General features: G+C 43.4%; 1 protein-coding gene across 2 annotated transcripts; it reads right to left on the bottom strand.

Moving 5' to 3' along the window:
• Positions 1 to 629: 629 nt before the first annotated feature.
• On the bottom strand, positions 630 to 26,652 carry SLC35A1 (solute carrier family 35 member A1). 2 transcript variants are annotated; one of them, XM_043542641.1, is made up of 9 exons: positions 26,410 to 26,614; positions 24,300 to 24,457; positions 22,069 to 22,246; positions 17,500 to 17,659; positions 16,001 to 16,153; positions 10,799 to 10,865; positions 3,237 to 3,413; positions 2,739 to 2,873; positions 630 to 1,167 (listed from the first exon to the last, which is right to left on the bottom strand). In XM_043542641.1, the coding sequence occupies exons 3-9, from the start codon at positions 22,203 to 22,205 to the stop codon at positions 1,034 to 1,036; spliced, it is 963 nt and encodes a 320-aa protein (XP_043398576.1). In that variant the 5' UTR covers positions 22,206 to 22,246; positions 24,300 to 24,457; positions 26,410 to 26,614; the 3' UTR covers positions 630 to 1,033. The 2 variants fall into 2 exon arrangements, with proteins under 2 accessions (XP_043398576.1, XP_037750365.1); XM_037894437.2 differs by lacking the exon at positions 24,300 to 24,457 and having other exon boundaries at positions 26,410 to 26,652.
• Positions 26,653 to 27,397: the final 745 nt, after the last annotated feature.

Below are 27,397 nucleotides of genomic sequence, written 5' to 3'. Positions count from 1 at the left end.
GGGGAGGCTAGCCCCTGGCCCCTCACCCGCAGCCACGCGGGCAGCACTCAGGGCGGCGGGGCTGCGTGCTCCTGCAGAGCAGCGTATCTGGCTCCGGCCGGGCGGTGCGGCTGCCAGACATGCTGCTCTGAGCAGCATGAGAAGGGGACCGGGGGGTTGGATAAGGGGCAGGGGGGTTCCAGGGGGCAGTCGGGACAGGGAGCAGTCAGGGGACAGGGAGCAGGTGGCAGTTGGATAAGTGTGGGAGTCCCAGGGGGCCTGTCAGGGGGTAGGGGTGTGGATAGGGGCTGGGGCAGTCAGGGGACAGGGAGCGGGGTTGGATAGGCGGTGGGGTCCCAGGAGGGGGCGGTCAGGGGACAAGGAACAGGGCAGATTGGATGGGTCGGGGATTCTGAGGGGGGCAGTCAGAGGGCAGATAGGGGGCAGGGACCAGGCTGTTTGGAGAGGCACAGCCTTCCCTACCCAGCCCTCCACACAGTTGTGCAACCCCAATGTGGCCCTCAGGCCAAAAAGTTTGCCCACCCCTGTGATACACCTGTTAGTCAAAGGAAAGGTTCTTCTTTCCCTACATTTGGGTAATCAGACCAACATTTTCAGAATTCAGGAGCCAAATGAGTGCAAGGAGCAGCTTTGGTAATGAGATCTCCTTTAATAGAGCTTCTGAAGCCTTTCAGTATTTCTGCCCATAAATGGCACAATACAGTCATTCAAATATACAGCCGGAGAGAATGTCCCTCTTTTATATACAACAGAAGGTTCAATTCCTTCATTCTGCATTGCTGGTAGGTGGGCTCCTCACAGTCCAACATGAAAGGAACATGCCTTACATGAACAAGCTTCTTCAGGAGCTTGGCAATAATGGAGAGTCTGTATCATCCAATGAAAACCCTTCACTTTCTTCCAGAATTAACTGCTGCTTTTATTCTGTCCAAGTTAAGACTTTCCATGACTAGTTTAAGGCTAATTAAAAACAGGGTTTTTTTCCCCCGAGTCTTTCCTTTGCAGTGTCTCTTGTCCTTTGTTATGGCAAACATCACATATTAATAAGTTTCTCTTTCGAACTCACTGTCTCTAACGATGGCTGGATTTTTGTGGTGTCTTGTCGAGGTAATCCATACAGGTATATAGAAATACAAACAAGGAAAGCACCAAGAGCAAAGCTTATAGCTGGAAGGAAACAAAACATTGTTTAAACACTCAGCTCCAAATGACAACAAAAAAATAAAACTTTCATGGGAGACTTAACTGAGAAAGTTACAGTCTACTATTCCAACATCCTCCTTAATTTATACAACTCTAAGGGACACGTGAGCTGTCATCCTAATAATTTGTAAGTCATATGGTGAAGGTCAGAGGAGCAAGTCTGAAACAGATATCCTACCATTCTGTATTTGTTCTTCCTTAGTGACTGCTGGATTCTACTCATTCAATGTGGTCAAAACAAACCCATGATTGGCCTCTAATCAAAAAATATTCCGTAACTGGAATTGTAATCTATATATAGTGTTAGCACAGTTTGCTTTTCCAAATCTATTCTGACTTTTGAGTACTATTAGTAAAACTGAGGTTCTGTCACAGAAGTTAGATGAGCCACTCCAGGAAGTTCCCTCCAGTGCATTTTCTAGTGTTTTGTCCAGTCTAGTTTTAAAAATGACAGTCAAGCTTCCACCACTCACCCTGGGGCACTGTTCCACAGCCCATCAGATCTAACTCTTGGGAAGCTTTTCACTTTATGCAAAGTTCCCTTGCAAGTTTCACCTCATTAAGTCAGACCACCCCTCACATTCTTAAGTTCTTGCACCATTGCCCTCTGCCTCTTCCTGCTGGGTAAATGTCAGAATTCTGACCGCAGTGAAGGATGCAGGGTAGTTGCGGCGTTGGTCACAGGACATTAGAGAGAGAAGGTGGGTGAGGTAATATCTTTAACTGGACCCGCTTCTGTTTGTAAGAGAGAGACGTTTTCGAGCCACGCAGAGCTGACCTGAAGAGCTCTATGTGGCTTGAAAGCTTGTCTCTCTCACCAACAGAAACTCGTCCAATGAAAGATATTACCTTGTCTCTGCAGTGAAGGATGTAAGATCTGTCCTTAAACCACTACGCTGGGGTTTGCCTGATGCACACAGGCTAGTCATGGCACAGTGTAAACAGGACGGTAACAGTCATTACAGCACTCTATAGAACAACTACTGTGGACTGGGAATTCCTATTTCAGGAATAATTGAGAAGTTAACTTAGGACTGGCTCAGAGTTAGTGAATGCTGCATGAAAATATTGTAGCAGTTCCTTTATTAGCTACTGTCAGCAACTCAACATCTGCCAGAGATACAGTAATACTAATTTTTGCATTAGCCACAGGATCAGAAACTGACAGAACGGAGCGACTTAACATGAAAGAGTTCCAGCCTCTGGTGAACATGAAAATGAAAGGTTTTGACATTCAGCCTTTCTCAGTAGCAAGTGAGGGATGTTGGGGGAGCGAGGGGCACATCCGAATCCCCCCCCATGAACACGAAGCATACTATTACTAGGACACATAGGACGATAATATCCAGGAAATATGCTACAACACAGCTTGAGCGCTAGCCAACACCAGTCCTAAAAATTACACGCCAAGGTTAAAAAAAACAACCACCCCACAGTAGACTGTAAAGCATTATAACATGCACTATAACCAGCCTACTCGGGAGGATGAAACAAGGATATGAGGTCACTTCAAATATTAGCCAAAAACAACTTACTGATCTGTAAACCAAACAGCATCACCGATGCAACAGTAGAAAGGACAATGGCTGCTGCTGCAGAAAACCCTTTCATAATGTTGTCTGTGTATTTAACAACAATCGAAGTGTAGAGGCCTCCAACACTGGCAAGCACTGGAAAGCAAGTAAGACATTCTTATTATTAAAGTTTTGGTGTAAAAATAATTTGTTTAGCCCTGTAATGGTGTATAGATTGTTTGTACTATGATCTGATCTTGCTAACCTGTAATTTTAAAAACCACACACAGCAAAACAGATCGTCTAAATGGCATCTAGCAGAAAGGACATGACTAGAATTATTATGGATGTTCTATTCATTAGTTAATGTGCTGAAAAAGCAGTTATATAATTTTTATAAGGAAATCTAAATGTTTCCTCTCCAAACTCACTCACTAAAGGGTCTTTACTGAATTTGAGTGTTTTGCATCCATCGGTCGGAAGCAACATCACAGGGAACCAGAACTGAAAGATACTTACAGATGACGAACCCGACATAATATGTGTAGCCATAGAAAAATCCTTTCTCAAGAACTTGAGCTCCTTCTGACATGTAAACACCAACTAAAGTCACCACAATCCCAGACAAGTACATCTGAATGTTCCTCACCCACAGGGAAGTATCTGAACTCTTTAATACCTTCTCAAAATAGACTCCTGAAAAGAGAGAATTCAATAAAGGTGAATGCAAAAATCACTCTTAAAGGTTTGTAGATATACAGAGGTTTAAGGCCTGAAAGGATCATTATATCATCTTCTAGTTGACCAACTGTCTATCACAAACCATTACATTTAATCTATTATCAGTATACTTAGCCCAGTAACTTGCTTGGCTAAAGCATATCTTAAAATCATAGAATATCAGGGTTGGAAGGGACCTCAGGAGGTCATCTAGTCCAAACCCCTGCTCAAAGCAGGACCAATCCCCAACTAAATCATCCCAGCCAGGGCTTTGTCAAGCCTGATCTTAAAAACCTCAAAGGAAGGAGATTTCACCACCTCCCTAGGTAACCCATTCCAGAAAGGCATTCAGTCTTGATATGATGAAATGGAGAATCTACCACTTCCCTTGGTTCTTTGTTTCAATGGCTAATCACCCTTACTGAAAAAAAATCATGTCCCAATTCTAATTTGAATTTGTTGGGCCTTAGCTTCTAGCCATTGGTTCTTGTTCTGCCTTTCCCTGCTTGATCTAACAGCCCTTTAGTACCCATTATTGTCTCCCCGTGAAGGTACTTACACACTGGAATCAAGTCACCTCAATCTTCTTTTAGCTAAGGTAAACAGATTGAGACACTTAAAGAGCTCAACATAAAGCGTTTACTCCAGCACCTGAATAATTTTTGCGGCTCTCTTCTGCACCCTCTCCATTTCTGAACATCCTTTTTAAAATGTAGACCCCACAATTGTACAGCAGCGCTGTATACAGAGGTCAAATCACCTCACTACTCCCCTGTTTGTAATGGATACAACTATCACATTGGGAGCTTGTGTTGAGTTACCTGTCCACTATGACCCCTAAATCTTTGTCAGTGCAACTGCTTTCCAGCATATAGTCCCCTATTCTCCAGGTCTGGCCTGCACTCCTCGATCCTAGATGTATAATTTGCATTTGGCTGTATTCAAGTGCATTTTGTTTTAGTGGGCCCAGCTTACCAAGCAATCCAGATCACTCTGTGTGACTGCCCAGTCCTCATCATCATTTACCACCCCCGTTCACTGCCTGGACACTACGGTGCCAATAAGCGATGGTCACATAAACACCACCCTATACCGGAAACCTACTGAACGCTATGCTTACCTACATGCCTCCAGCTATCATCCAGACCACACCACACGATCCATTGTCTACAGCCAAGCTCTACGATACAACTGCATTTGCTCCAACCCCTCAGACAGAGACAAACACCTACAAGATCTCTATCAAGCATTCTTACAACTACAATACCCACCTGCTGAAGTGAAGAAACAGATGGACAGAGCCAGAAGAGTACCCAGAAGTCACCTACTACAGGACAGGCCCAACAAAGAAAATAACAGAACACCACTAGCCATAACCTTCAGCCCCCAACTAAAACCTCTCCAACGAAACATCAAGGATCTACAACCTATCCTGAAGAACGACCCATCACTCTCACAGATCTTGGGAGACAGGCCAGTCCTTGCTTACAGACAGCCCCCCAACCTGAAGCAAATACTCACCAGCAACCACACACCACACAACAGAACCACTAACCCAGGAACCTACCCTTGCAACAAAGCCCGTTGCAAACTGTGTCCACATATCTATTCACGGGGACGCCATCATAGGGCCTAATCACACCAGCCACACTATCAGAGGCTCGTTCACCTGCACATCTACCAATATGATATATGCCATCATGTGCCAGCAATGCCCCTCTGCCATGTACATTGGTCAAACTGGACAGTCTCTACGTAAAAGATTAAATGGACACAAATCAGATGTCAAGAATTATAACATTCAAAAACCAGTCGGAGAACACTTCAATCTCTTTGGTCACTGGATTACAGACCTAAAAGTGGCAATTCTTCAACAAAAAAACTTCAAAAGCAGACTCCAACGAGAGACTGCTGAATTGGAATTAATTTGCAAACTGGACACCATTAATTTAGGCTTGAATAAAGACTGGGAGTGGATGTGTCATTACACAAAGTAAAACTATTTCCCCATGATTATCCCCCCCACTGTTCCTCACAGGTTCTTGTCAACTGCTGCAAATGGCCCACCTTGATTATCACTACAAAAGATTCCCCCCCCGCTCTCCTGCTGGTAATAGCTTACCTTATCTGATCACTCTTGTTACAGTGTGTATGGTAACATCCATTGTTTCATGTTCTCTATGTATATAAATCTCCCCACTATATTTTCCACTGAATGCATCTGATGAAGTGAGCTGTAGCTCACGAAAGCTTATGCTCAAATAAATTTGTTCGTCTCTAAGGTGCCACAAGTCCTCCTTTTCTTTTTGTTAGGATATAGATATTCAGGCCTGTCTGTAAAGGCCTATACTCTAAGAATTTAGGTGTGTTCTTATCACTTAGCTAGTTCTAGAGGTATAAAGGAAAGAATCAAAATCACTGTCTGCCGGTGTAAGGGCCTTCTCTTACTGTGACAGTCTGAGGCCCTGTTCTTAGGCTAAGGCCTTTGGCTAAGCAGCAGAGGCAGCCATAAGCTGGGAAGCCAACGGTCACATCCTCACATTCCAAACCAGTCACATTGAAAGAAGGTGCTATTGGGCTGTTAGGAATACAATCCTGTCCTGATAATGCCTATTGCCTCCAGAGAAAGGGAAGTGCCTAGAAGATGTAAAACAAAACTTAGTCTGATAGCACCCTGTCTGGCAAGAAGAAAAGGAGTACTTGTGGCACCTTAGAGACTAACCAATTTATTTGAGCATGAGCTTTCGTGAGCTACAGCTCACTTCATCGGATGCATACTGTGGAAACTGCAGAAGACATTATATACACAGAGACCATGAAACAATACCTCCTCCCACCCCTCTCTCCTGCTGGTAATAGCTTATCTAAAGTGATCATCAAGTTGGGCCATTTCCAGCACAAATCCAGGTTTTCTCACCGTCCGCCCCCCCCCCCCCCACACACAAACTCACTCTCCTGCTGGTAATAGCCCATCCAAAGTGACCACTCTCTTTACACCCCTCCACCCCCTCCAAAAAGAACTCACTTATCAATAGTTGGGATGTGAAATCCTCACTTCTGTACTGTTTTGTCATTATAGTTCCCACTTTGCTATTGTTTATTTGCATGATCTCTGTCTGGTTCTGTGATTGTTTCTGTCTGCTGTATAATTAATTTTGCTGGGTGTAAACTAATTAAGGTGGTGGGATATAATCGGTTACATAATCATGTTACAATATGTTAGGATTGGTTAGTTAAATTTCAGGAAAATGATTGGTTAAGGTAGAGTTAAGCAGAACTCAAGTTTTACTATATAGTCTGCAGTCAATCAGGAAGTGTGTGGGGGTGGGAAATGGGAACAGGGAGTGGGGGTGGGGAATTGGAATCATGTTTTGCTAAGGGGGGAAATGGGAACAGGGAATGGGGGTGGGGAATTGGAATCATGTTTTGCTAAGGGGGGGAACGGGAACAGGGAATGGGGGTGGGGAATTGGAATCATGTTTTGCTAAGGGGGGGAATGGGAACAGGGACACAGGTAATGCTCTGTGGTGTCAGAGCTGGGAAGGGGGACACTAAGGAAGGAAACTGGAATCATGCTTGCTGGAAGTTCACCCTAATAAACATCGAATTGTTTGCACCTTTGGACTTCGGGTATTGTTGCTCTCTGTTCATGCGAAAAGGACCAGGGAAGTGAGTGGGTGAAGGAATAAGCCCCCTAACACCCCCCACTTCCAAACCACTGACGACAATGTTGAATAGCATCAGCCTAGTACTGATCCTTGCAGAATGCCCCTAGAAACACCCCAATTCAATGATGAGCCCCATTGACAAATCCTCTGAGGTATGTTAGTTAGCCAGGTCTTAACCCCTTTAACTTGTGCTTTGATATTGTATAATGCTCCTTTTTGAACGAGAAGCTTGAGTGGTTCTAACAATTTTGTAAGGTGTATGACCTAGTATTACATCTATGCAGTTATCTTTATTCCACCAAACTTGCAACCTCATCAACAAATTAAACCCGTTTGACAAGTTCAGTTTTCCATAAACCATGTCAGCTGGCATCCTTTAATTCCTTATTAACTGAATCCCCTATCAGGTTTTCCATAATCATGACTGGGGTTGCTGGCAGGCTAACCAGCCTATGGTTACCCAGTTCACCATACTTGCCCTTTTTTGAACACTGGCACAATAGAACTCATCCAGTCTTCGGAATTTCCTTTGTATTCCAAGATTTATTGAAAATTAACATCAGTGGGCTGGAGAGCTCCTCAACCAGCTCGTTCAAGACTCTTGGGTGCAAGTTATCCAGGTCTGCTCGTTTTAAAATGTTTATCCCTAGTAGATGTTGTCTAACATGCTCAGTATATACAGAGATATATACTGTAAGAGCAGAGCAAAAAAAACCAAAGTCTGTGATTGATACAGTAGTTGTTAAATTCACAGTGGTCTCATTGTTCTGCTTTCCGCCCACTGAGACATAATTCATTGCAGCCAGTTGGAAAACTAAGTCTGAATCATTTTTTAATCAACTGCTCAATAAGTTGCTTTTGATGTCAACATGACCCATAAATGTTACCATCTCGGAAGAACACAACTGTCTGAGGCTGCTTTCCAGACCAATGATATAATACTTGAGATTTAGTACAAAACATCTGAATGCACACAAAAAGCACAAATCAACTGGGCAATATTACTGAGGGTGATGGAGTGGACAGCAGTCAGGAGACGATATTCTTGATATAGATTGGAATTATTAAAAGGTATTCTGTCAGTTTACATTGGACAAAACCATTTTTATAGGTCCGCTGGATCCCCAGCTGATATTATCATCACAATAGCAATAGTTTCAAAGAAAGCTTTTTTCCACTTTCATATGGCTAGGAGATTCCAACTGTTTTTCAGATGTGGACTTTGCTAGACAAGCGCAACACACTCTACATGGTCAGCCCTGAAACTGAAGCTAATGCAAAATGTATCAGCTAGCTCATTAAGTGGTTATTTTCACTGGCAGTACATGATACTAATGCACTGGGCTCTACAGTGACTGCATAATGGTTTCTGAGTGGAACTTGGTGTTGTTTTGAACCTTTAAAGCTCAAAATGGCTTTAGATCTACCATATCTTTCCCTATGCTACACTGCAATAATTGTTGTTAGGGAGGTACCTCATCCTGGTGCCCTCTCGCTATAGAAGAGAGGGGTCCCTCAACTCTGAATCTCCCCCGCTCTGGTCCTAAATGGTTTGAATTTGTTGATCTTCAGGGTAGGCTGCCAAGGCCTACCTATTTACACAGGCTGCTGGGGAGGGAACGGCATGGCATGGTAATGGCTGAGGTAGGTGGGGAAGGTGATGCTGGCTTGATTAAGGCATTTTGGTTTCAGGCTGAGGAACATCTGCTGAATTAATTTTTTATTTGTATTTTTAACCCTTTGGAGAAGGCTGCTAGAGCCCTAGATAGGCACTTTGGGGGTCCGTATTATGAATGAGGCTGGTTTTGCGAAGATCTTTTTTCAAAAGGAATTAATTTTCTACTAATATAGCAATCAGCACATGTGTGATAAATAAAGTGGGTGGGATAGCTCCCTTTGATGGACAGCCAGCCAGTTAGCTGTAAAATCCCTCTTGGTAGGTGTTCTCTACTTGTTTTACCTGTAAAGAGTTAAAAAGTCCCCCACATAAAAAAAAAAGTGGGCAGCTGACCAAAAAAGCCAATGGGAAGGTAGAACTTTTAAAACTGGGAAAGAAACTTTCCCTTTGTCTGTTGTTCTCTGGTCTGGAGGGAGAGCAGCTATGCTATAAGCAACTTAAGCCAGGTATGATCATAAATCATCAGATCATGCCTAGAACTACTTATCTGAACTCCAAATGCATAAGTAGATCAGAATGCTTAGCTAGATGCGATTAGGGTTATTTCTTTTATTTCTTATTGGCTTGTGGACTCCTCTGTGCTAATCCCAGATGCTTCTGTTTGCTGGTAACCTTTAAGCTGAACCCCCAAGAAAGCTATTTTGGGTGCTTGATTTTTGGAATTGCTCTTTTAAAATCTAGCAAAAGCCTAAGTTCCAGATGTATTTTCTTCTTTTTGTTTTTAATAAAATTTACCTTTTTAAAGAACAGGATTGGATTTTTGGTATCCTAAGAGGTTTGTGCATGTTGTTTGATTAGATGGTAGCAACAGCTAATTTCCTTTGTTTTCTTTCTCAGCTCTTCTCTGGAGGGGGGCGGGGGGGGAAGAGGGAGGGCTTGAGGGTACTCCACAGGGAGGAATTCCCAAGTGCTCCTTCCTGGGTCCAAGGGGTTTTTTTTTGCATTTGGGTGGTGGCAGCGTTTACCAAGCCAAGGCCAGAGAAAAGCTGTAACCTTAGGAGTTTAATACAGGCCTGGAGTGGCAAGTATTAATTTTTAAAATAGTTGCGGGCCCCACTTCTGCACTTGGAGTGACAGAGTGGGGATTCAGCCTTGACAACATGTGACAACCAGAGGAGCCTCACGGGAAGCTTCATGTGGTGAGAACTAGAAGTGGTTGGAAGTGATAATTCTTGGTTCATGACCAATTATTCAACTGAAAAAAAAACCTAGTATGTTTTGCAGCAACTGACTTCACCAGTTCTAAGTTTACAGCCAGAAAGCATTCCTTCTGAACCCTGTAAACTTATCCAGTAGAAAACACAACTGCAATTATCCTTTAACGGCAGCTCACTTCTTCCCAGTTGCCTGGCTCCTGTAGTGGTGAAAGGATAAAAGGCAGCAAGGAAAGATTCTATTTTTATAGAATTTCTCCTATGTTTCCTGCTTCTCCTCTCACCATCTAAAATTACACCTGATCCCGCTGCCTCTCATTGGTTTTCAGCTGCACCCACAGGACTAGGGAAGGGCTTATTCCAGAGGCGGAACCAGCCCAAAAATTGAAATGAACTCCATTCCACACCTGGAAGAATGTGGGTCTTCTGTTCTAAATCTTAAGGGAGCTTTCACACCAAAGCAAACTTGGAAAAGGCGTTTTTATTTAAAAAACTGTACTGAGCAAGTCACTTTCTCATTTTCCTTTTGCGTAACTGTAGATATTTATATAAGAAGAAGGGCTCTTCCTCTCACAGGCCCGCCTCTCCTGCTTAAGCCAGCCATGAACTCAAAACCATGGGTTCGTAACATCACTATATTTTGCAATTTAAATATTGTGATGTCACAAATCCAGTGTAACGACCACAGGAAATAGAAGGAAACTGTGTGCAGAAGGGGATGAAGTCCTTGCTTAACTCTCAAACAGTCTTGTAAATCAATAAGTATAGTTAATATAAGAGATGTGAAATGTTTTAGTTTTCCCCATGAGGAAAGGTCCTGGCCTGTTCTTTTAAAACAAACTGCATACAGAAATGTTTTACCTGCAAATCCTGAACATAATACAGCAATAGCTATAGCGCCAAACCCTAACCAGGGATTCTGCTCCATCTGCAACATGAATCATAAACAAAACAGGTAGGAGGTTAGTTGTATAACTAGAGTAATTTACAGTCATTATTTCCAGAAGCCAATTTGTTAAGAGCACCACATATTAGCATTATATTACAACATGAAAATGTGTTAGGTTATAGTTACAGTAAGTAACCGTTTCTTAGCCACAGCTGCCCTACAGCTTAGCTAGCTCTATTCACCGATGCTTCACTATGGAGTTTGGTTTGCCAAGTATAGTTTACTAACCTTAGAAGTACTGAGACACACAAGTCAAATTACAAAGGCAAACCACCAACCCTATCTCTCAGCTTTTCAGACACATGAGGTTTCTTTATTTCCTCTAATCTTGTAGTAACTTTTTACACTCACACGGTTCATCTGCAGATTTTAAAGTATTTTATAGATTAACCCTTAACTCCTATGTGAGGAAGCATTAGTAGTATGCAGATTGTCATTATATTTCAGTTTACTAGAATGGTTATGGCTTGTCTTTTAATTTGCACGCCTACAGGAAGGCACTTAAGTGACCTTTTCAGGGGACCTGAGCACCAACAACGATCACGGTAAAGGAAAGCACTTTATCTGCCTAAAGTATGGATTTAGGTACCTAACATTAAGCACACAACTTTAAAGATGCTGGCCTAAGTGACTTGCTCATGGTCACACAAGACAAGACACCAACAGAACTAGGAATGAAATGCAGCTCTCTGGAAGCAGTTTAGCCTGGCGGATAGAGCATTGGACTGGGACTAAAGAGACTTGTGTTCTATTCCCAGCTCTGCCACTAGGTGACTGGGCAAGCCACTTCACCACTCTGTGCCTCAGTTTCCCCATCTGTAAAATGGGGATGATACTTACCTCCATTTGTAAAGTGCTATGTAAAAGCCAGATATTATTATTACTACTGATTCCCAGCTCCTTGCTCCAACTACCAGAGTACACTCAACACCAATTACTGAAAAAAGTGAATTGCTGCAATATTTTCTATGCTATTGAATTTACTATAGTGGTAATTTATGCTACTTGTGGCAATCACTTCTCTTCCAAAAAGCATAGGATATGGCAGAGCAACAAGCCTGTTTCAATCAGTATGAGGTTACTCACCTTGTGCAGTAACTGAGGTTCTTCAAGATGTTTCCCCCTGTAGGTGCCCCACTCCAGGTGATGTTGGGTCCCTGCGCCTTTGCTCGGAGAGTTTTGCAGCTGCCCATATGGGTCGTGCATGCGCAGTGCCTGCCTCGCATGATGTTGGCGCTTCATCTAGCGCACACCCGACCCGGACTCCTCAGTTCCTTCTCTACTGCGGAGTCTGCTTTAAACTCCTCCATTCCTCCCCAGTCGGGATACCTATGGCTTACTGGACCCTACAGCCACAACCTTCATATGCTCACGACATGCCACCGTGGTATGGCCACCCATGGATGGCACCACTCATGCCCTATGCTGGGTACTGGCCATACTGGAATCCCTGGGGATCTTACAAAAGATCTACAGCAGGTGCCACAGCCCACGCAGGGGAAGATGCCAGATCCCCACCTCCACCTTCAGAGACGGTAGTCACTGAGACAGGGGATGAACCCTTGGCAGAGCAGGAAGAGGACACTGCTCCGACACCTCACCAACCAACAACAAATCATCCTCCTCACTGGACAAGGCTACTATGCCTCCAACCACAGCAGCTGACTTTACCCACATCCAAGACTTATTCAAAAGAGTGGCCAATGAGCTTAAAATTGCTCTGGAGGAAGTGCTGGAAACTCAGCATGAGCTAATGGATATTTTACAGACATCTTCCTTCTCCAAGCAGCATTGCCAATCAGTGGGGTTATCATGGAACCTGCCAAGACTGCGTGGCAAACTCCATCCACCATACTTCCTACCTGCAAAAGGGCAGATTGAAAATATTATGTTTCCTCAAAGAGATTGGAATTTCTATTCCTACACCCAGCACCCAACTCCCTGGTAATGGAAGTGGCCAATCGAAGGGGCAAACAATAGCACTTTCGATCCACCCCCTTCAATAAAGAGAATAAGAGGCTGGACCTATTTGGCCGCAAAGTAAACTCTTCATCCACGCTTCCGGTCAGAGTGGCAAATTACACGGCACTACTTGCCAAATACGACCACAGTAACTATGGCAAATTTATGGACTTTATTAACGAGATCCTAGAGGAAAAGAGGCAACAATTTAAACCTCTGGTGTTGCAGTTCAAATACAAGACAGGACAAGCTTAAGCAAGCAAACAGGCTGGTCTGCCAACGGACTGCTCCTGTCAGCTTTCCACCCTCTCCTTTATTCTTTCTCTCCCCCCGCGCATTACATTCTCCAACAGATAAAAGGAATACACTGGCTTTGTTTAACATTCTTATTTACCAATTTCTATCTACCGCATTCCTTGCTCTCGGGCCTTGAGCCCAGTCCTGGGAGGCTTCCCACGGTTCATGTCATCTGGGCGAGATTCCAAGGTTCATGCCCTTGAGAGGAGCTGTGTGTGCGCAGCTCCTACACAACACTCCGGGTGTGCCCTGAATGTTGCCAAGTGCATGAACTTGTATGAATCCTACACTCTGGTCTCTGAAGGACAGATGATTACACACATGGCTGCTGATATAGCCGCCAGGTCCATTGCTACAGCCGTGGTCATGCAATGAGCCTGGTGGTTTAACTCCTCAGCATTCCCATGGGAGATAGAAAATACGGTCGAAGATCTCCCCTTCAACGGAGAAAAATTGTTGCAGCCAAAATCATTGAGGTACTGCACACTATGAAGGACTTGCGGGCCATTCTCCGGACCCTCAGCATTCATACACCTGCTGTAAGAAGGAGACAATACAGGTATCAACCATATCAGAGGAACAGATACCCAACATACACACAGCAACACCAGAGGCCTTATGAACACCACCACCACCAACAGACAAAGACCATAACGACGATGCCCTCCACAACCAGTGGCATCTCAACCTCTAATAAACAAATTTGAAGGCTTGGTCGAGGGTCTAGAAGTCCTCCCCCACATTCCAGCACTTACACCATCCACCCATCTGCTTGGAGACAGTTTGCTCCCATTCTACCTGAAATGGTCTGCCATCACCACGGACAAATGGGCCCCAGAAGTCATCCAGACGGGCTTATACCATTCCTTTCCTATCTATACTTCCCCACCCATCTCCCCTCCCCGTCGCTCTTCAGGGACCCCTCTCGCGAACATTTGCTACACCAGGAGGTAGATCATTTCCTCCAATTAGGGGCAGTGGAGACTGTTCCTGCACAACACGGGGGAAGGGATTTTAATCCCACTACTTTTTAACACAAAAGAAAAAGGGCGGCTGGTGACCTATCCTCGATCTCAGGCAACTCAACAAGTTTGGGAGAAAGCAGCAGTTCAAGATGGTCACCTTAACAACTATAATACCAGCACTGGAGCAGGGGGACTGGTTTTCATCTTCAGCTCCTCCTCATCTTCAGCGCTCGAAAAAATGTGATGCTATCGAAGATAAATGTTGGTGTGGTACCGCTGGCCCCCCGTGAGACATCGGTGCATAAGAGAGGGGACTCCAGAGTTGAGGAGACCAACAAATCCTCAGGTGCTGCAAATGGCACGGTGCTGAAAATGGCGTGGTGCCAAGAGCCTCGGTGTCGATTGCATCGGAGGGTACAGTATGCTGATCTGGTGCAGTTTGTGTCGGCACCATTGCGGAAGCAGCATTGGGCTGTGGCACGGAGATAGGAGTGGTTGTTTGTGCCATCTCCTTTGGAGCTGCCAACAGTGCCATGGTGGAGGCAGGCAGCTTAGAGCCTTTAACCTCGGCACCAGAGCCCTGGCTTCCGCTGGCAGCCGCCGCGCAGACAGTGCCAGCGGTGCAGGAGGCACCAATGAGAGCAACTTGGTCGGTGACTGTTTTGTGTTTCTCTGCTCTCTATGGGGTGAAGAGGATGGCCGGGGTTTTTTTGTGGGTTGTTTGGCCTTCAGGGACCTTGGCGGTGAGGAGACTGGTGACTTATGCTAGGAAGAGGGTTCCTGCCCCAGGTCGGAGGCTGGTCTTAAGGATTTCTCCATCAAGATGAGTTTAAGTCTCAGGTCTCTATCCCTTCAGGCCCTAGCCTTCAATTTGTTACAGTGGGCACATTTCTGAGGAATGTGAGCTTTCCCCCAGGCAACGGACACATTAAGTGTGTCCATCTGACATAGGCATCGCCTCTCTGCACGTTGTGCATCTTTTAAATCCTGGTGAATCATGCATTTTCCTAACCTAATACTAACTGTACTAAGGGATGGAAAAATAAACCTTTTTTTTTTTAAATAGGGGACGTAACTCTAATAACTGAAACTTAACTTGTCTAAACTATCCTAACTCACTAATTTATCTAAACTTATCTATTTGAAACGAAGGTTTTTAACAGGATTGCTGAGCTCCGTCACAGGCCGGGGACAGTTGAGAAGGAACTGATGAGTCTGGATCACGCGTGAGCTAAATGAAGCGCCAACGTCATGCAAGCCAGGCACCGCAGCACTGCTATAAAACTCTCAGAGCAAAGGCGCAGAGACGTACCATCACCTGGAGTGGAACACCCACAGGGACATCTCTCGAAGAAGCAAGCGGTGGTCCCCAAACTTTCTCACGTGCTCCCCCTTACCCTTGTCCGTCCCCCACTCCTCCCCACAGGTCACAGCTCGGAGCCAGGGCTGGGAACAGAGCCATGGTCAGGGACAGGGGCGGGTCTGGGGCCATGGCCAGCTGGGAGCTAGGGCCAATGCTGGGGCCGCAGCTGGGGGCGGGGAGCATAGCTGCAGCCAGGAGCTGGGTGTGGAGCAGAGCTGGGGGCAGAACAGGGCTGAAGGCTACCACGCCCCTCCCCAAAACGTTCCTCCGCACCCGCCTACGGGGGTGCACTTCACAGTTTGGGGACCACTGAATTTGAACTAGATGATCAAACTAACATTTTATGTTGTGAAACAGTGTGGCTGCAAAAAGGAAATGGATACACAATTGTGATGCACCTGGCACACATTATTACAAATACTCCACAGCCACCATACAGTGAGTGAAACAGATAGGTGGAGTGGCTCAAGGCAGCCTGCTATTTCTGATGAAGTGTCCAGAGAAGGTATCCAAGTGATAAGGCTTACCTGTACTTTTGTAACCTGAGCAGGTTTCCACTGAACAAGTGTGACTCCACCGCACAACATAAAGACAGAGAACCACTGCAATTTACTTAGGGAACGGTTTAACATTAAGACTGTACATAAGGCTGTGCACGGGATCTTCAACTGATATGTCACCTAAAAAAGGGAAAACGGCAAATAGCATATGGTTACATGAACTCCATCAAAACCACAACAGACAGAATACTGAACTCAGCTATACACTGACATCAGCATATATTATTTCATACTCAGATATATTAATTCCGTGCCTCATTATGGGCAAAATTACATTTGCAATTACAAACATGTGAATCTGGAATGACTCCATGGCAGTTAATGGGTTTACTTTTTATTGGCTGATTAAATTGGTTGATTATGAAGTGCATATGGTGAATTTTTAAATATCAATATTGTGATTAACACACGGTAAGGATAGTAGAATATTTTATACAAGTACCTTACCTCATTATTTCAAAATATTTTAATTTTTAAGTTTTCGGATGGGGGGTTATTTCTTTTCTTATGTAGTTTGCATAAGGGTTATATTAACAAATTGAGTTACTTTAACAATAAGACAGGTTTGTGGGGGGGAATTTACTTACAACAAAGGTTTAATTGCAGTTCCTTCCACTATTAAATCTAAATACATGGTTTCAAAGTTTAACAGTAACAAACATAATTAGGGTTCTACTTTTCAACTTAAACTACACATGAATTATTCCCTTCTATAAAGGTTCTTATACCACCCACATCATCACAATATTTAAGCACCTTCTAAAAGTGTGCTAAGCAACATAACTAACATGATAAAACACTGAACAAAACTTGGTTCTAACTGAACACAAAAACATAGAAGATGGTAAGGCTGTTTTAGGGATTTACCAAAATTCATGCCTTATTCATATGCACTGTAAATTATAGATTGTATCACTTGATGTGCTCCAGGTTTCACTTCTTTCTTGCATTTGGCAAGTGTGTGGTAATCAGCTTTTTAAAATGTAGCTACACACAATGCCACATGACGCCAATAATAAATCACTGCTTACAAGAGATGGGATTTTCCCCCATTACTAATGCAACCACCAAGTTTCACACAAATGTGTAAATCTCAGTTCATATAAACTTACAAAGATTCCTGTCATTGCATTTTCTTACATTACATACCAGGCCCCCCATCCTCTTATTTAAATACCTCCTAAAAACTTGTCTTTTCTTCAAGACACTCAATCATAAGAGAAAAAATAGATTTCCTGATGAAAAATAAATACAGCATCTCCTGCCTCTGGGCCTCCCAGTACATCTTGTCTTTCAGTGTCTGTCCTGATGTGTGTCTTTTAATGAGCACTTTTCAGTGCTTGAATAATAATAATAATTAAATTCTAAGGTGTTACAACGCATTTAAGCAGACAAACCTACAACCTGAAAATGAGTAAAAATCGGGATTCTGTGTTTTGGTTCCTAACCATAATAATGCCAGTTACCTGGTAGACTGCTGCATCCAAATTGCTAAGAGCCAAGAAAGCCATGTTGTTTTGGACCGCATACACCACAGATGGAACACTTAATTTTAGCAATTCCTTCGGGCTGCCTAATATATTTTCTCTTAAAGATGTCATCAACCTGCCCAGGCTTCCAGTTTCTCTGCAAAATAAAAGGTTTTAGCACAACCATATTTGATGACTCATTTACGGTGAGATGCATGAACAGAGTTCTTTGGAAGGTCTTTAAAAACATGCTTTTAATAAACAGTTGGAATCTTCAATTAATTAAAAAAAGTACACTGAAAATCAATTTGGTTCCCAGCAAGTACAAACCATTAAGGGCCAGCAGCAGATTTTGGAATGATAAAGGTCAGTCGCATTAACACATGAATTCTCAGCAACAGGTTGGCCCTACAGAGAGTTTCAATAACATTAGTTGCTCAGCCCTAAGTATACACACTAAGTATACAGTGCTAAGTATACACACAGAGTTGCTCTTTCTTGCTACTAATATGGGAGGGTTCATCTCAAATTTCTTTTCTGATTTTCCAAATCTCCTGCAGCCTCTGGGTGAGATTCTGGGCTGTGCCTTTAAGAGGTTCAGCACAGAACTCTCAACCCCGGGGAAGGAGGGGCTACTGTGGCTTTAACCTACCCTTGCACTCTTCTGATTCTGAGTTGTCCCACCTCTGGTGTAATTTACAAAGTGAATTAAGATAAACCAAATTAAGGCCATTTTAATTCTGAATAAAAGTGTCCACACGGGATTTAGTGCTGTTTAATTAATCCGCTTTAAATTTACATTTAAATTAATTCAGATTAACCTTCCTAGACAAGCCCTTAATCAGACCTAGAGAGCACCTCTTCCCTCCTGTACCTGTACTCTGCCTCTCCAAATACTACTATGGGCAAGCAGTGTTCTAGGCAGAGCTGTGGTGCCAAAGGCACAGGAATAGATGCTGCAGCTCAGCACCACACGGTAAGTTTATACTGTGGAACAAAACATTACACAAGGATCTAATGTAATATGAGGTTTCTTGGTATTATTCCTCAAACAGCACATCACATTCCCTGGCACTGTATGATCCAGACCAGGAAGAAGATTTCTGTTTCTAAAGAATTATCTACATTAACTATGCTCTGTTTACAGTAACGTTTAACTGTTAGAATAAATGTGGAAAAATACCACAAAAGCCTGACCTTTTGTACGATGGTATCCCACAATATATCACACATTTTGTTTGTTAAAAGCAGGCTGTTAAATAAGAAAAAAAAGGATAGAATTGCACCTACCTTTGTTCAATTCTAATACAGTACTGTACTATTACAAAATAATGTACTTAAGCACGAATGATCAGGTCCAAAGGATAGTATATTGCTTGGCTGATCACTCAAAGTTAAATTATAGCAGTAATACGATGAACCAAAATTAGACAGTGGTTGTACTCCAGCAAAGTTACTGATGTAAATGATTAAACAAATCATACCACTTAAAGGAAGGATCTCTCGTGAGTACCAACCACTTCATTACAGAAAAAAAAACTGCAGTTTGTTTTACAATTTAGGAGAAATCTTTACACCCACTCCCCCCCACTCCCACCCCCCCCCCCACACAAAAATGACCTCACATGCCAGGATTTTGTGTTAAGAGGAAGGGAGCACAACATACTTATTACAGCTGACCATACTTTCTTTCGTAGTTAAAAGACAGTTGAGTTTTCTTGAGCTGACATTGTCTCGATTTAGTTCTGTTTCATTGGATAGGTGTCTTCTAGTTTATATACATGTAGCCAGAGGCTGAAATAGTTACTATTTATACACAGAAAAAAATAAACTCAGCTGAAATACTGGGTAAGTGTAATGGACGGACTACTGAAACGTAATTAACAACTTAACAAGACACATGCCAAACTGTCATTTTGCTTGTTATGTTTCCCCTTTCCTCCATCTGTTCCATCCAGATTGTACTGAAGAGTAGGAACTTCTCTAAATCTTAGTGTGAGGTGCCTAAGAAATTTTTCGTGATGGGGGGGCATGGCAGCAGGGGCCTGGTGATTAAACAACAGAGTTTTCGTGTACTTCTGACATTTGGCATGGAATTTCAGTAATGAAAAATAAATGATGCCCCTTTAAACACTCTCGTTTTTGAGAACAGGAGCAATTGTTTTCATTATTCACACTCAATATTTGATTATATTTGAATATTACGGGCTCAGATATGCAGTCCTTCTGTGAGACCTCTTATCTGAGTTGGGCGGGAGAAAATAAAAAAACAAAAATATTCTGAATTAGACATTGTAATTTAAAATTAAATTAGACACTGTGAGCACACCTAGATAGATTTAAACCCACAAAAAGTGTAAAAATTAAAAGTTAATAAAGAAACTTCATCCTTCACTCACAACACTGGCACAAGGAGTACAAAGATCTCACAACAGATCTTAATCACACATATTGCAAAACCAAGGCACATATGAGAAAGTAAATAAAGTGCTTTGGCTCTAATTCAACATCCTTGATGCTTCTGTACATTTATCTTGGAAACTTATTCTGTGTTTTTCATGGGACTGGATATGAGAGAGATATAAATGATAATCAAGCTTGTAATATGTATGTATGTATTTGTTCAAAATGTGTAATCCCAAATAAAATTAGAATGCAAGTCAGTTTGGCTTTTCGAGTCCCAACTCTAAGAAGCTATAAATCATGTGGGAATCTGAACAAATTACTAATTCAGAGTTTAGGTGGCCAGGAGTACGCCAGGTTCATTTTATTCCCATAATTATAGGCAAAGTAAATAATTACACAGCTTGAACTGTAAGTCGTCTCCATTTCAAAAGGCAGTCATTTGTCATTTATTCAAAGCTTAAAGTAACATTTCATACTTGAACATACAACGCCAAAAATGCAAACAATAGAGAACTACAGCAAGTGTACTTAATTACATAAATTCTATACTGGAACAGAACCCTGGTTTATCTTATTTGGTGTCCTGTACTTTAACAGTGATCAGCACTGGCTGCTTCAGACAAAGGCACAAAATGCACACCAAGGGAGCAGATTGCTTTCTGAATCCATTGGGTGATCAGTTGATACACTGAAGCATCAGCATTAATAAATATTATAAATTTTAATTCAAGCTAATATTACTGCAGATACTATGCATGTTAATTAAAAAAAAATGTTTACTGGATCTTTTAAATTAAGAAGAACTGAAATGTAAGCAAATATCTCAGTTATCCTTGAGATAACACTGAATTTATATACCAGCTGCATTTCTTTTGCATACTAAAGAGGTTGCAAAGATTTGGGGGTTGTGGTAGATAATCAGCTGAACATGAGCCCTCAATGTGACACTGTGGCGAAAAGAGCTAATGCGATCCTGGGATGCATTAACAGGAATCTCAAGGAGTAGAGGGGTTATTTTATCTCTGTATTTGGCCCTGGTGCGACTGCTGTTTGAATACTGTACCCAGTGCCGGTGCCCACAATTCAAGAATAATATTGATAAATTGGAGAGGGTTCAGAGAAGAGCCACAAGAATGATTAAAGGATTAGAACACATGCTTTATAGTGATAGACTCAAGAAGCTCAATCTATTTAACAAAGAGAATGTTAAGGGGTGACTTGATTACAGCCTATAAATAGCTACATGGGGATAAATATTTAATAATGGGGCTCTTCAATCTAGCAGAGAAAAATATAACACAATCCACTGGCTAGAAGTTGACACTAGACAAATTTATAATGGAAATAAGGTGTAAGTTTTTAACAGTTAAAGTAATTAACCACTGGAACAATTTCCCCAGGGTAATGATGGACTCTCCGTCCCTGACAATTTTTAAATCAAGATTGAATATTTTTGTAAAAGCTATGCTCTAGGAATTGTTTTGGGAAAGTTCTATGGCCTGTGTTATGCAGGAGGTCCGATTAGATGAACATCGGGGTCCCTTCTGACCTGGGAATCTAGATGTCACAGGAAAAAGGGAAGAAACTGCAGTGACAGACCACCTCCCCCACACACTCAGCTCTTTTGTACCTGGCATTGAGCTGAAGGCTAGACTGCAGAGGCTCTTAAAATTCCCATAATCCTTCAGTGTGGATTTACCCGTTATATCTTTCACCCCTAGTAGAACTATTAAGATTTTTGTGGAATTACTTTGAAGAATCTTATTAGTGGGAATACTAGACTTTTACACATACACACTTCTGGAAAAAGCCATGCCCTCATCTATACTGAACTCTGAAGACTCAGTATTTTGTATCTAATCCATTTTGGCCCTACTCCAAAGCACATACATTTTAAAAAATGCAAACGGACACACCTGCATATTGTGAGGTTTACAGAAGTGATTCAGAAAAAAGTTCACAAGCTCTGACATGCTTTAAACTGATCCTTTCACAGCATTATTTTTCAATGCTGCTCCTGCCCAGCTTCACAAGTACGGCATATAAAAAGAGAGCTAGCTGAGCCCCTCATGTCCACATGTGTGTATGTATATATATCTGCATGTGTGTTTGAAGAAGAACGAGAATGCAGTTCCAGTAGTGGTTAGCACTCATACTTACTTGGCCAAAATACCCACACTTAGGAATAACTTGATAACTTCTGTAATGCACACAGCTGTGGTTGCAAAGTAGAGTTCTGTTTCTGCTATTCTCGTGTATCGTAGAGCTACAGTGTACGTTGCAGCCACCAGGGTCATCACCGTCAAGCAGTACAATTTAAACAGCAAACTGACATTCTCTGAAAGAAAAAATATAGCTCAGTAAGGAACATGAAACAGTCAAAGAGCAACTTGCTAGTACACTTAACAGCAAATCAGTATGCTCCTCATTCTAAACTAAGAACACAACCAAGCATTGTAGAGCAGTAGCGCAGTCTCAAATGCACTGTAGTAGCACACAGTAGTTCCACTACAATTCCACTGCAGTATCTAAGAATTCTAAACTGGAACCTCAAAGATTTTATCTGAGAAAAGAATGCCCAGGTATGTTTGATTTCAAGTGGGTTCCTTTACCAAAGAACTCCATTGCTCGAAAAAGAGTATAATCATACACTGATATTTACCTATGCAGTAATCTATTTCCCACTGTTATCCTCTTGTCTCTATAACTTGTGTACGAGCACTTGCTGTGAGCTATAACTAGTTCTCTGCATACAGAGGAGAAAGTTGACCAGACTCTCAGAGCAGCAACAGCAAAAGGCTCTGCACAAAGCAGCAAAAATGGCAGGTTTAAGATGTACTAAAAGTTGAGATGGAAGAGGAAAAGAAGAGAAAATAAATAGCAGACCATAGGATCAATCCAGGAAAGTGAGTTATAAATGGAAGCTTCCTTCCCAACCCTCTTATGTACTGTTCTGGTGATTGTACAAAAGGAGGGCTTCCATTACAATAGTAATGGGACACAAAGTAAATAGTACAACTATATACTAAGATTCCAGGATTGTCACTCTGTCCATGTGTCACTCCAAAGCCTAGAACATCCGTAGAGTCAGTGTGAAGTCATTGAAACAGCTACAAGCATGAATTAGAGCTGTTTTTGTTCAAAATATCATCAGGTTCAATCATCAGTGGGCCCTGTGAGAACCAGATGCAATGCTGTAGTCCAAAGGTTCTGTGGTAGCGGGAACATGACAGTTGATCAGAGAAGGTGGGAGTAATGGTTATGTGGGGTAACAAAGAGGTGGTCATGCCTTCACCTGAGGGCAGCTCTGTGCACAAACTGGGCAACATGTACAAACAGCAACACAGTACACTATACCATAGTGTACAGAAACAAGAGCCCCCAGTTTTGACTTTTTTTTCTATGCACCTGACTTTATGAATTACTCCCTTGAGACTGCACAGACCTTCAACTACTAGTATATGAAATAAATTTCTTGGGTAGGCAAGAATATAAATGAGTTCAGAAGACATACTTTCTGCTTTGTGTCTGACTTGTACCATGGTTCCCCTCGTTCTAGCCATATCAGACTCTTGAGCTTCTGCAGAAAACAGTATCCACAGTGCTAGGTAAATGAGTAGAAGCAAGTATTTACTGGCAGGCAGAAGCAGCCAACGCTCTGCTGTGGGGGTTGCCACATTCACCACAGCATGGGTGCCAAGAGGAATAGAGAAAGCTTCCCTTGGTGGACACTACACGATAGGACCAATTGCCAGTGTGGCAGGATGAGGCCAGGAACATGGCCAAAATGCAGGAGAGCTCTCATAACGAAAGACACGACACTGAACGTGATTTCCTTGTTTGGGTAATAGCATCCCTAAATTGGAATCAGAACACTTCTGCAAGCGGGATTTGTAAATTAACTCACATGCAGGCTGGGTGACTACCTGTCTGCAACAACAGGTCAAACAGGAAGGGGGCTACACACAGAATGGCTTTTCTATTTTTAACATTATTTGGTGACAGCATGAAGAGAGAATTTTAAAATTTTAAATCCAAAGGATTTGCCTTACCAGATTAAAACAATTTTAAAATATGTCAAATTTTGGATCTAAACACCTGTGTCCCTTACATATGAAGTACATGCATCAGTGTTTATACTACATCGTAACAATGCAGCACACAAATCTAAAAATATAATTTCTAAAACTGTCTGATCAAACAAGCCCAATACTAATTCTTTTCTAATGGTTATTATAAAGATGTGAGACAGCTTTTTGTTAGTTGTAAAAAGGTATGTTATCCTTGTTTTTACTCATGCAGTTCAGTTCTGGCAGTGAAAAGGATCAGGTACTACTACTTATTCTGAAGAAGTTTCAACTCCATGAAACTGACAGATTGATTTCACTGACCTCAATGGAGTAACAGCAGGGATGAATTTGACCCAGGCTCAGTCTCTCCAGTCAGAAAAGAGAGGATTTTGTGTTTTATGCTCCTCACATTTCCTTATGCAAACACAGCATTTTTGTTTGCAGTACTCTTCCAGTCTCTTTATGGTAGACCAAGAGAACTATTTGGGAGAAGGGGGCGGAGGAAAAGATGACCATTCCATGATCCTGGAATTTCCTGTTAGAATGTACTAACAGTAATAGCTCACTGCAACCAAAGTAGTGTTGGAAAGACTTTTTAACTGTATGTGTGAATTATAATTGACATTAAAACATAAAAATTAGGAAGAATAAGGTTTTGAATCATATAAAAACAAGTGGTTTTAGTTTTCCAACACAGTACGTCAATACTGAAGGTTTAAGAGAAAATCTCCTCCTGTACTCTCTTTCTGATCTTTTTTACAATTTCTGTGGCAGCATTATTTCCCCTTTCTGTCATTTTGGTTTGATTTGATTCAAATCTATGTTTAGTTAAAAGAATTTCTCAAGTACTATTTTAATGCCATATTTTGCATGGTACCTTTGAAAAGTCCAGAATCTAAAACTTTTCAGTGGTTCAGAAATCGCTCTAGAACTCTTAGCCATTGCATTAAAACATCACCTAGTAATATTTTACAACTAGATTCACCACATTTGCTCAGGTTGAGAGATATCTTATTCTGCAAGTAGTCCTGTTTATTGCATTAAGATATTGTTCAACACAAGCATGGCTGAATCTGGCCCATAGCATAATGATACTGACCTCCTCTGTAAAGTGCTTTGAGATCTACTGATGAAATGCACTATAAAAGAGTTACATATTATTACTAATAAATAAAACCCTCTCTAATAACTCTCTGCAGGTTTCTGAAATGTAATATTTGTAATGGAGGACACAGTGTATATATGTAGGTACCCTAGCTGACAAACTTCAGTGAAATTGCACTGTGCACTCTACAGCTTCTAGATTTTAATTTGCTTCCACTATTTTGAAAAAAATGTAGTTTGATCTATTCAAATTTATTGTTCTCTGTTAATTACTGAATGACTGTTCTATGTTCACTGCAGGTGAGCTGATCATAATAATCATTTGGGTATGATTTGATTAATCCTGTACAGGATTAATCAAATCCTGTAGTTTGTTCGTTTTAAGGGAGTGCTACCTTTTATTGTAGAACATATTTCTACAAGGTACACTCACATATCCCACTGCTGCAATCATGTAAATTAACTACATCCTTGGATAGATAAAATCTTATATACTTCCGTATGCAAATTCAAAGGGGACTACCAATTGGCTTTAGGACCAACATTTAGATTTTGCAACAACCAGATGATTTACAAGGTCCAACCAGAGGGAAAATACAAACAGAAAGTTTTCATGACATTAAAGTTTTATTGTCTACACTGAAAAATGCAAAATACATACAACGACCCAAGTATGAAAAGTACATTTGAAAACATTTAGTTGCCCACCCCAACCGCCCCATAGCCCCCTCCCCTCCGCCCCATTGCCGCTCCATAGCCCCCTCCCCTCCGCCCCATTGCCTGCCCCAACCGCCCCATAGCCCCCCTCCCCATTGCCGCCCCAACCACCCCATAGCCTCCCTCCCCTCCCCCCCACCCCATTGCCCACCCCAACCGCCCCATAGCCCCCCTCCCCTCCCCTCCGCCCCACTGCCCGCCCCATAGCCCCCCTCCCCTCCCCTCCGCCCCATTGCCCGCCCCAACCGCCCCATAGCCCCCCTCCCCTCCGCCCCATTGCCCGCCCCAACCGCCCCCCTCCCCTCCCCTCCATTGCCCGCCCCAACCGCCCCATAGCCCCCTCCCCATAGCCCCCCTCCCCTCCGCCCCATTGCCCGCCCCATAGTCCCCCTCCCCTCCGCCCCACTGCCCCCCTCCCCGCCGCCCCAACCGCCCCATAGCCCCCCTCCCCTCCGCCCCATTGCCCGCCCCATAACCCCCCGCCCCAATAATTAGCCCGGGACAAGCAGCTCCCACTCCGGGGGGGAGGGGGGGCGGACGGCGCCCCGGATCTGTCTCGCGCGGGGAAGGGGACTGACCCAGCCTCCTCCCCCAGTACCGAGTCTCTCACCTCTCGGAGGCGCCATGGTGTCCGCAGCTTATATTGGCGAGATTGTGGGGGCCCGAGCCGGCAACCGGTCACCGCCCCCTCCGCTCCTCCCAGGTACCATAAAGAACGGCGAGGGTCGCCTAGAGCGGCCCGTTCGACTGCGCCACCATAGAGTCTGAGGCATTTCTGCGCTTAGTGTCCCCATTCCCCATTGGTTTGCAGGGCGGAGGCTCTCGGCGCCCGTCAGTTCGCCTCGCCTCGCCTCGCCCCGCCCCGCCCCCCGAGGGATTCCGCTCGCCAAGGGGCGGGGCCGCGTCACGTGGCGTGAGAGGCGGTAGAGCAGAGCGGAGCGGAGCGGAGGGGAGGGGGGTCTTGTCTACACAAGAAAGTTACGCTCCGGTAGTGTCAGGTCCGCGTCCCAACCGGTGCAGACCCCAGCGGCTGTGGCTACTCTTACTCCTGTCTGGCTGAACTGGATGTCTGCGAAACAAAACCCAGGCAGGCTGAGACCTCAGTGAGGGCGTCCACACAGCCTTTTGCAGCAGTTCACTAAACCAGATTAACGCTGACTGACGTTCAACCGATGCAGCTTCTCCTGCAGACAAAGCCTCGGTTACCCCTGGCCTCTTTTGCGGGGCCATTGGCCTATCTGCCGCAGCAGCACAGCTGGCCTGGGAGATGGTGACAGGTGCATTCTGATCAGGGGTAGCAGACTGGCAAAGTTCACAACATCGCATCCGCTGCTGTCCTTCGCTTCCACAGAACATCAGCCTACTGCTCAGGTCATTGTCTTACTGCTTCAGCAGTGCTCTCAAAGCTGCGTACTCCTGAGGGGATTCTGCACCAAAAAATGAAAAATGCTGCCACAGTATTGCAAAATTCTGCAAATAAATGCAGAGGCTCCAGTGCAGGAAGGTGGAAGATCACCCAGCAGCCTCCCCACCCGCCATCTCGGGGACACGGACTCTGGTCAGGCTGCACCTGACCGTGACACAGCACAAGGCCTGGG

Source organism: Chelonia mydas, chromosome 3, assembly GCF_015237465.2.
Source record: "Chelonia mydas isolate rCheMyd1 chromosome 3, rCheMyd1.pri.v2, whole genome shotgun sequence".
Taxonomy (NCBI): domain Eukaryota; kingdom Metazoa; phylum Chordata; order Testudines; family Cheloniidae; genus Chelonia; species Chelonia mydas.
This window is presented reverse-complemented; position numbering and strand designations above follow the sequence as displayed.

Bases quoted from the DNA above. Each gene is read 5' to 3' on its own strand.
- SLC35A1 (XM_037894437.2), bottom strand. The intron at 10,866-16,000 runs GTAAGCCTTATC...TTCATGTTGCAG, and splicing joins CTCAGGTTACAAAAGTACAG to ATGGAGCAGAATCCCTGGTT. The intron at 1,168-2,738 runs GTAAGTTGTTTT...GTTTCCTTCCAG, and splicing joins GCTGTTTGGTTTACAGATCA to CTATAAGCTTTGCTCTTGGT.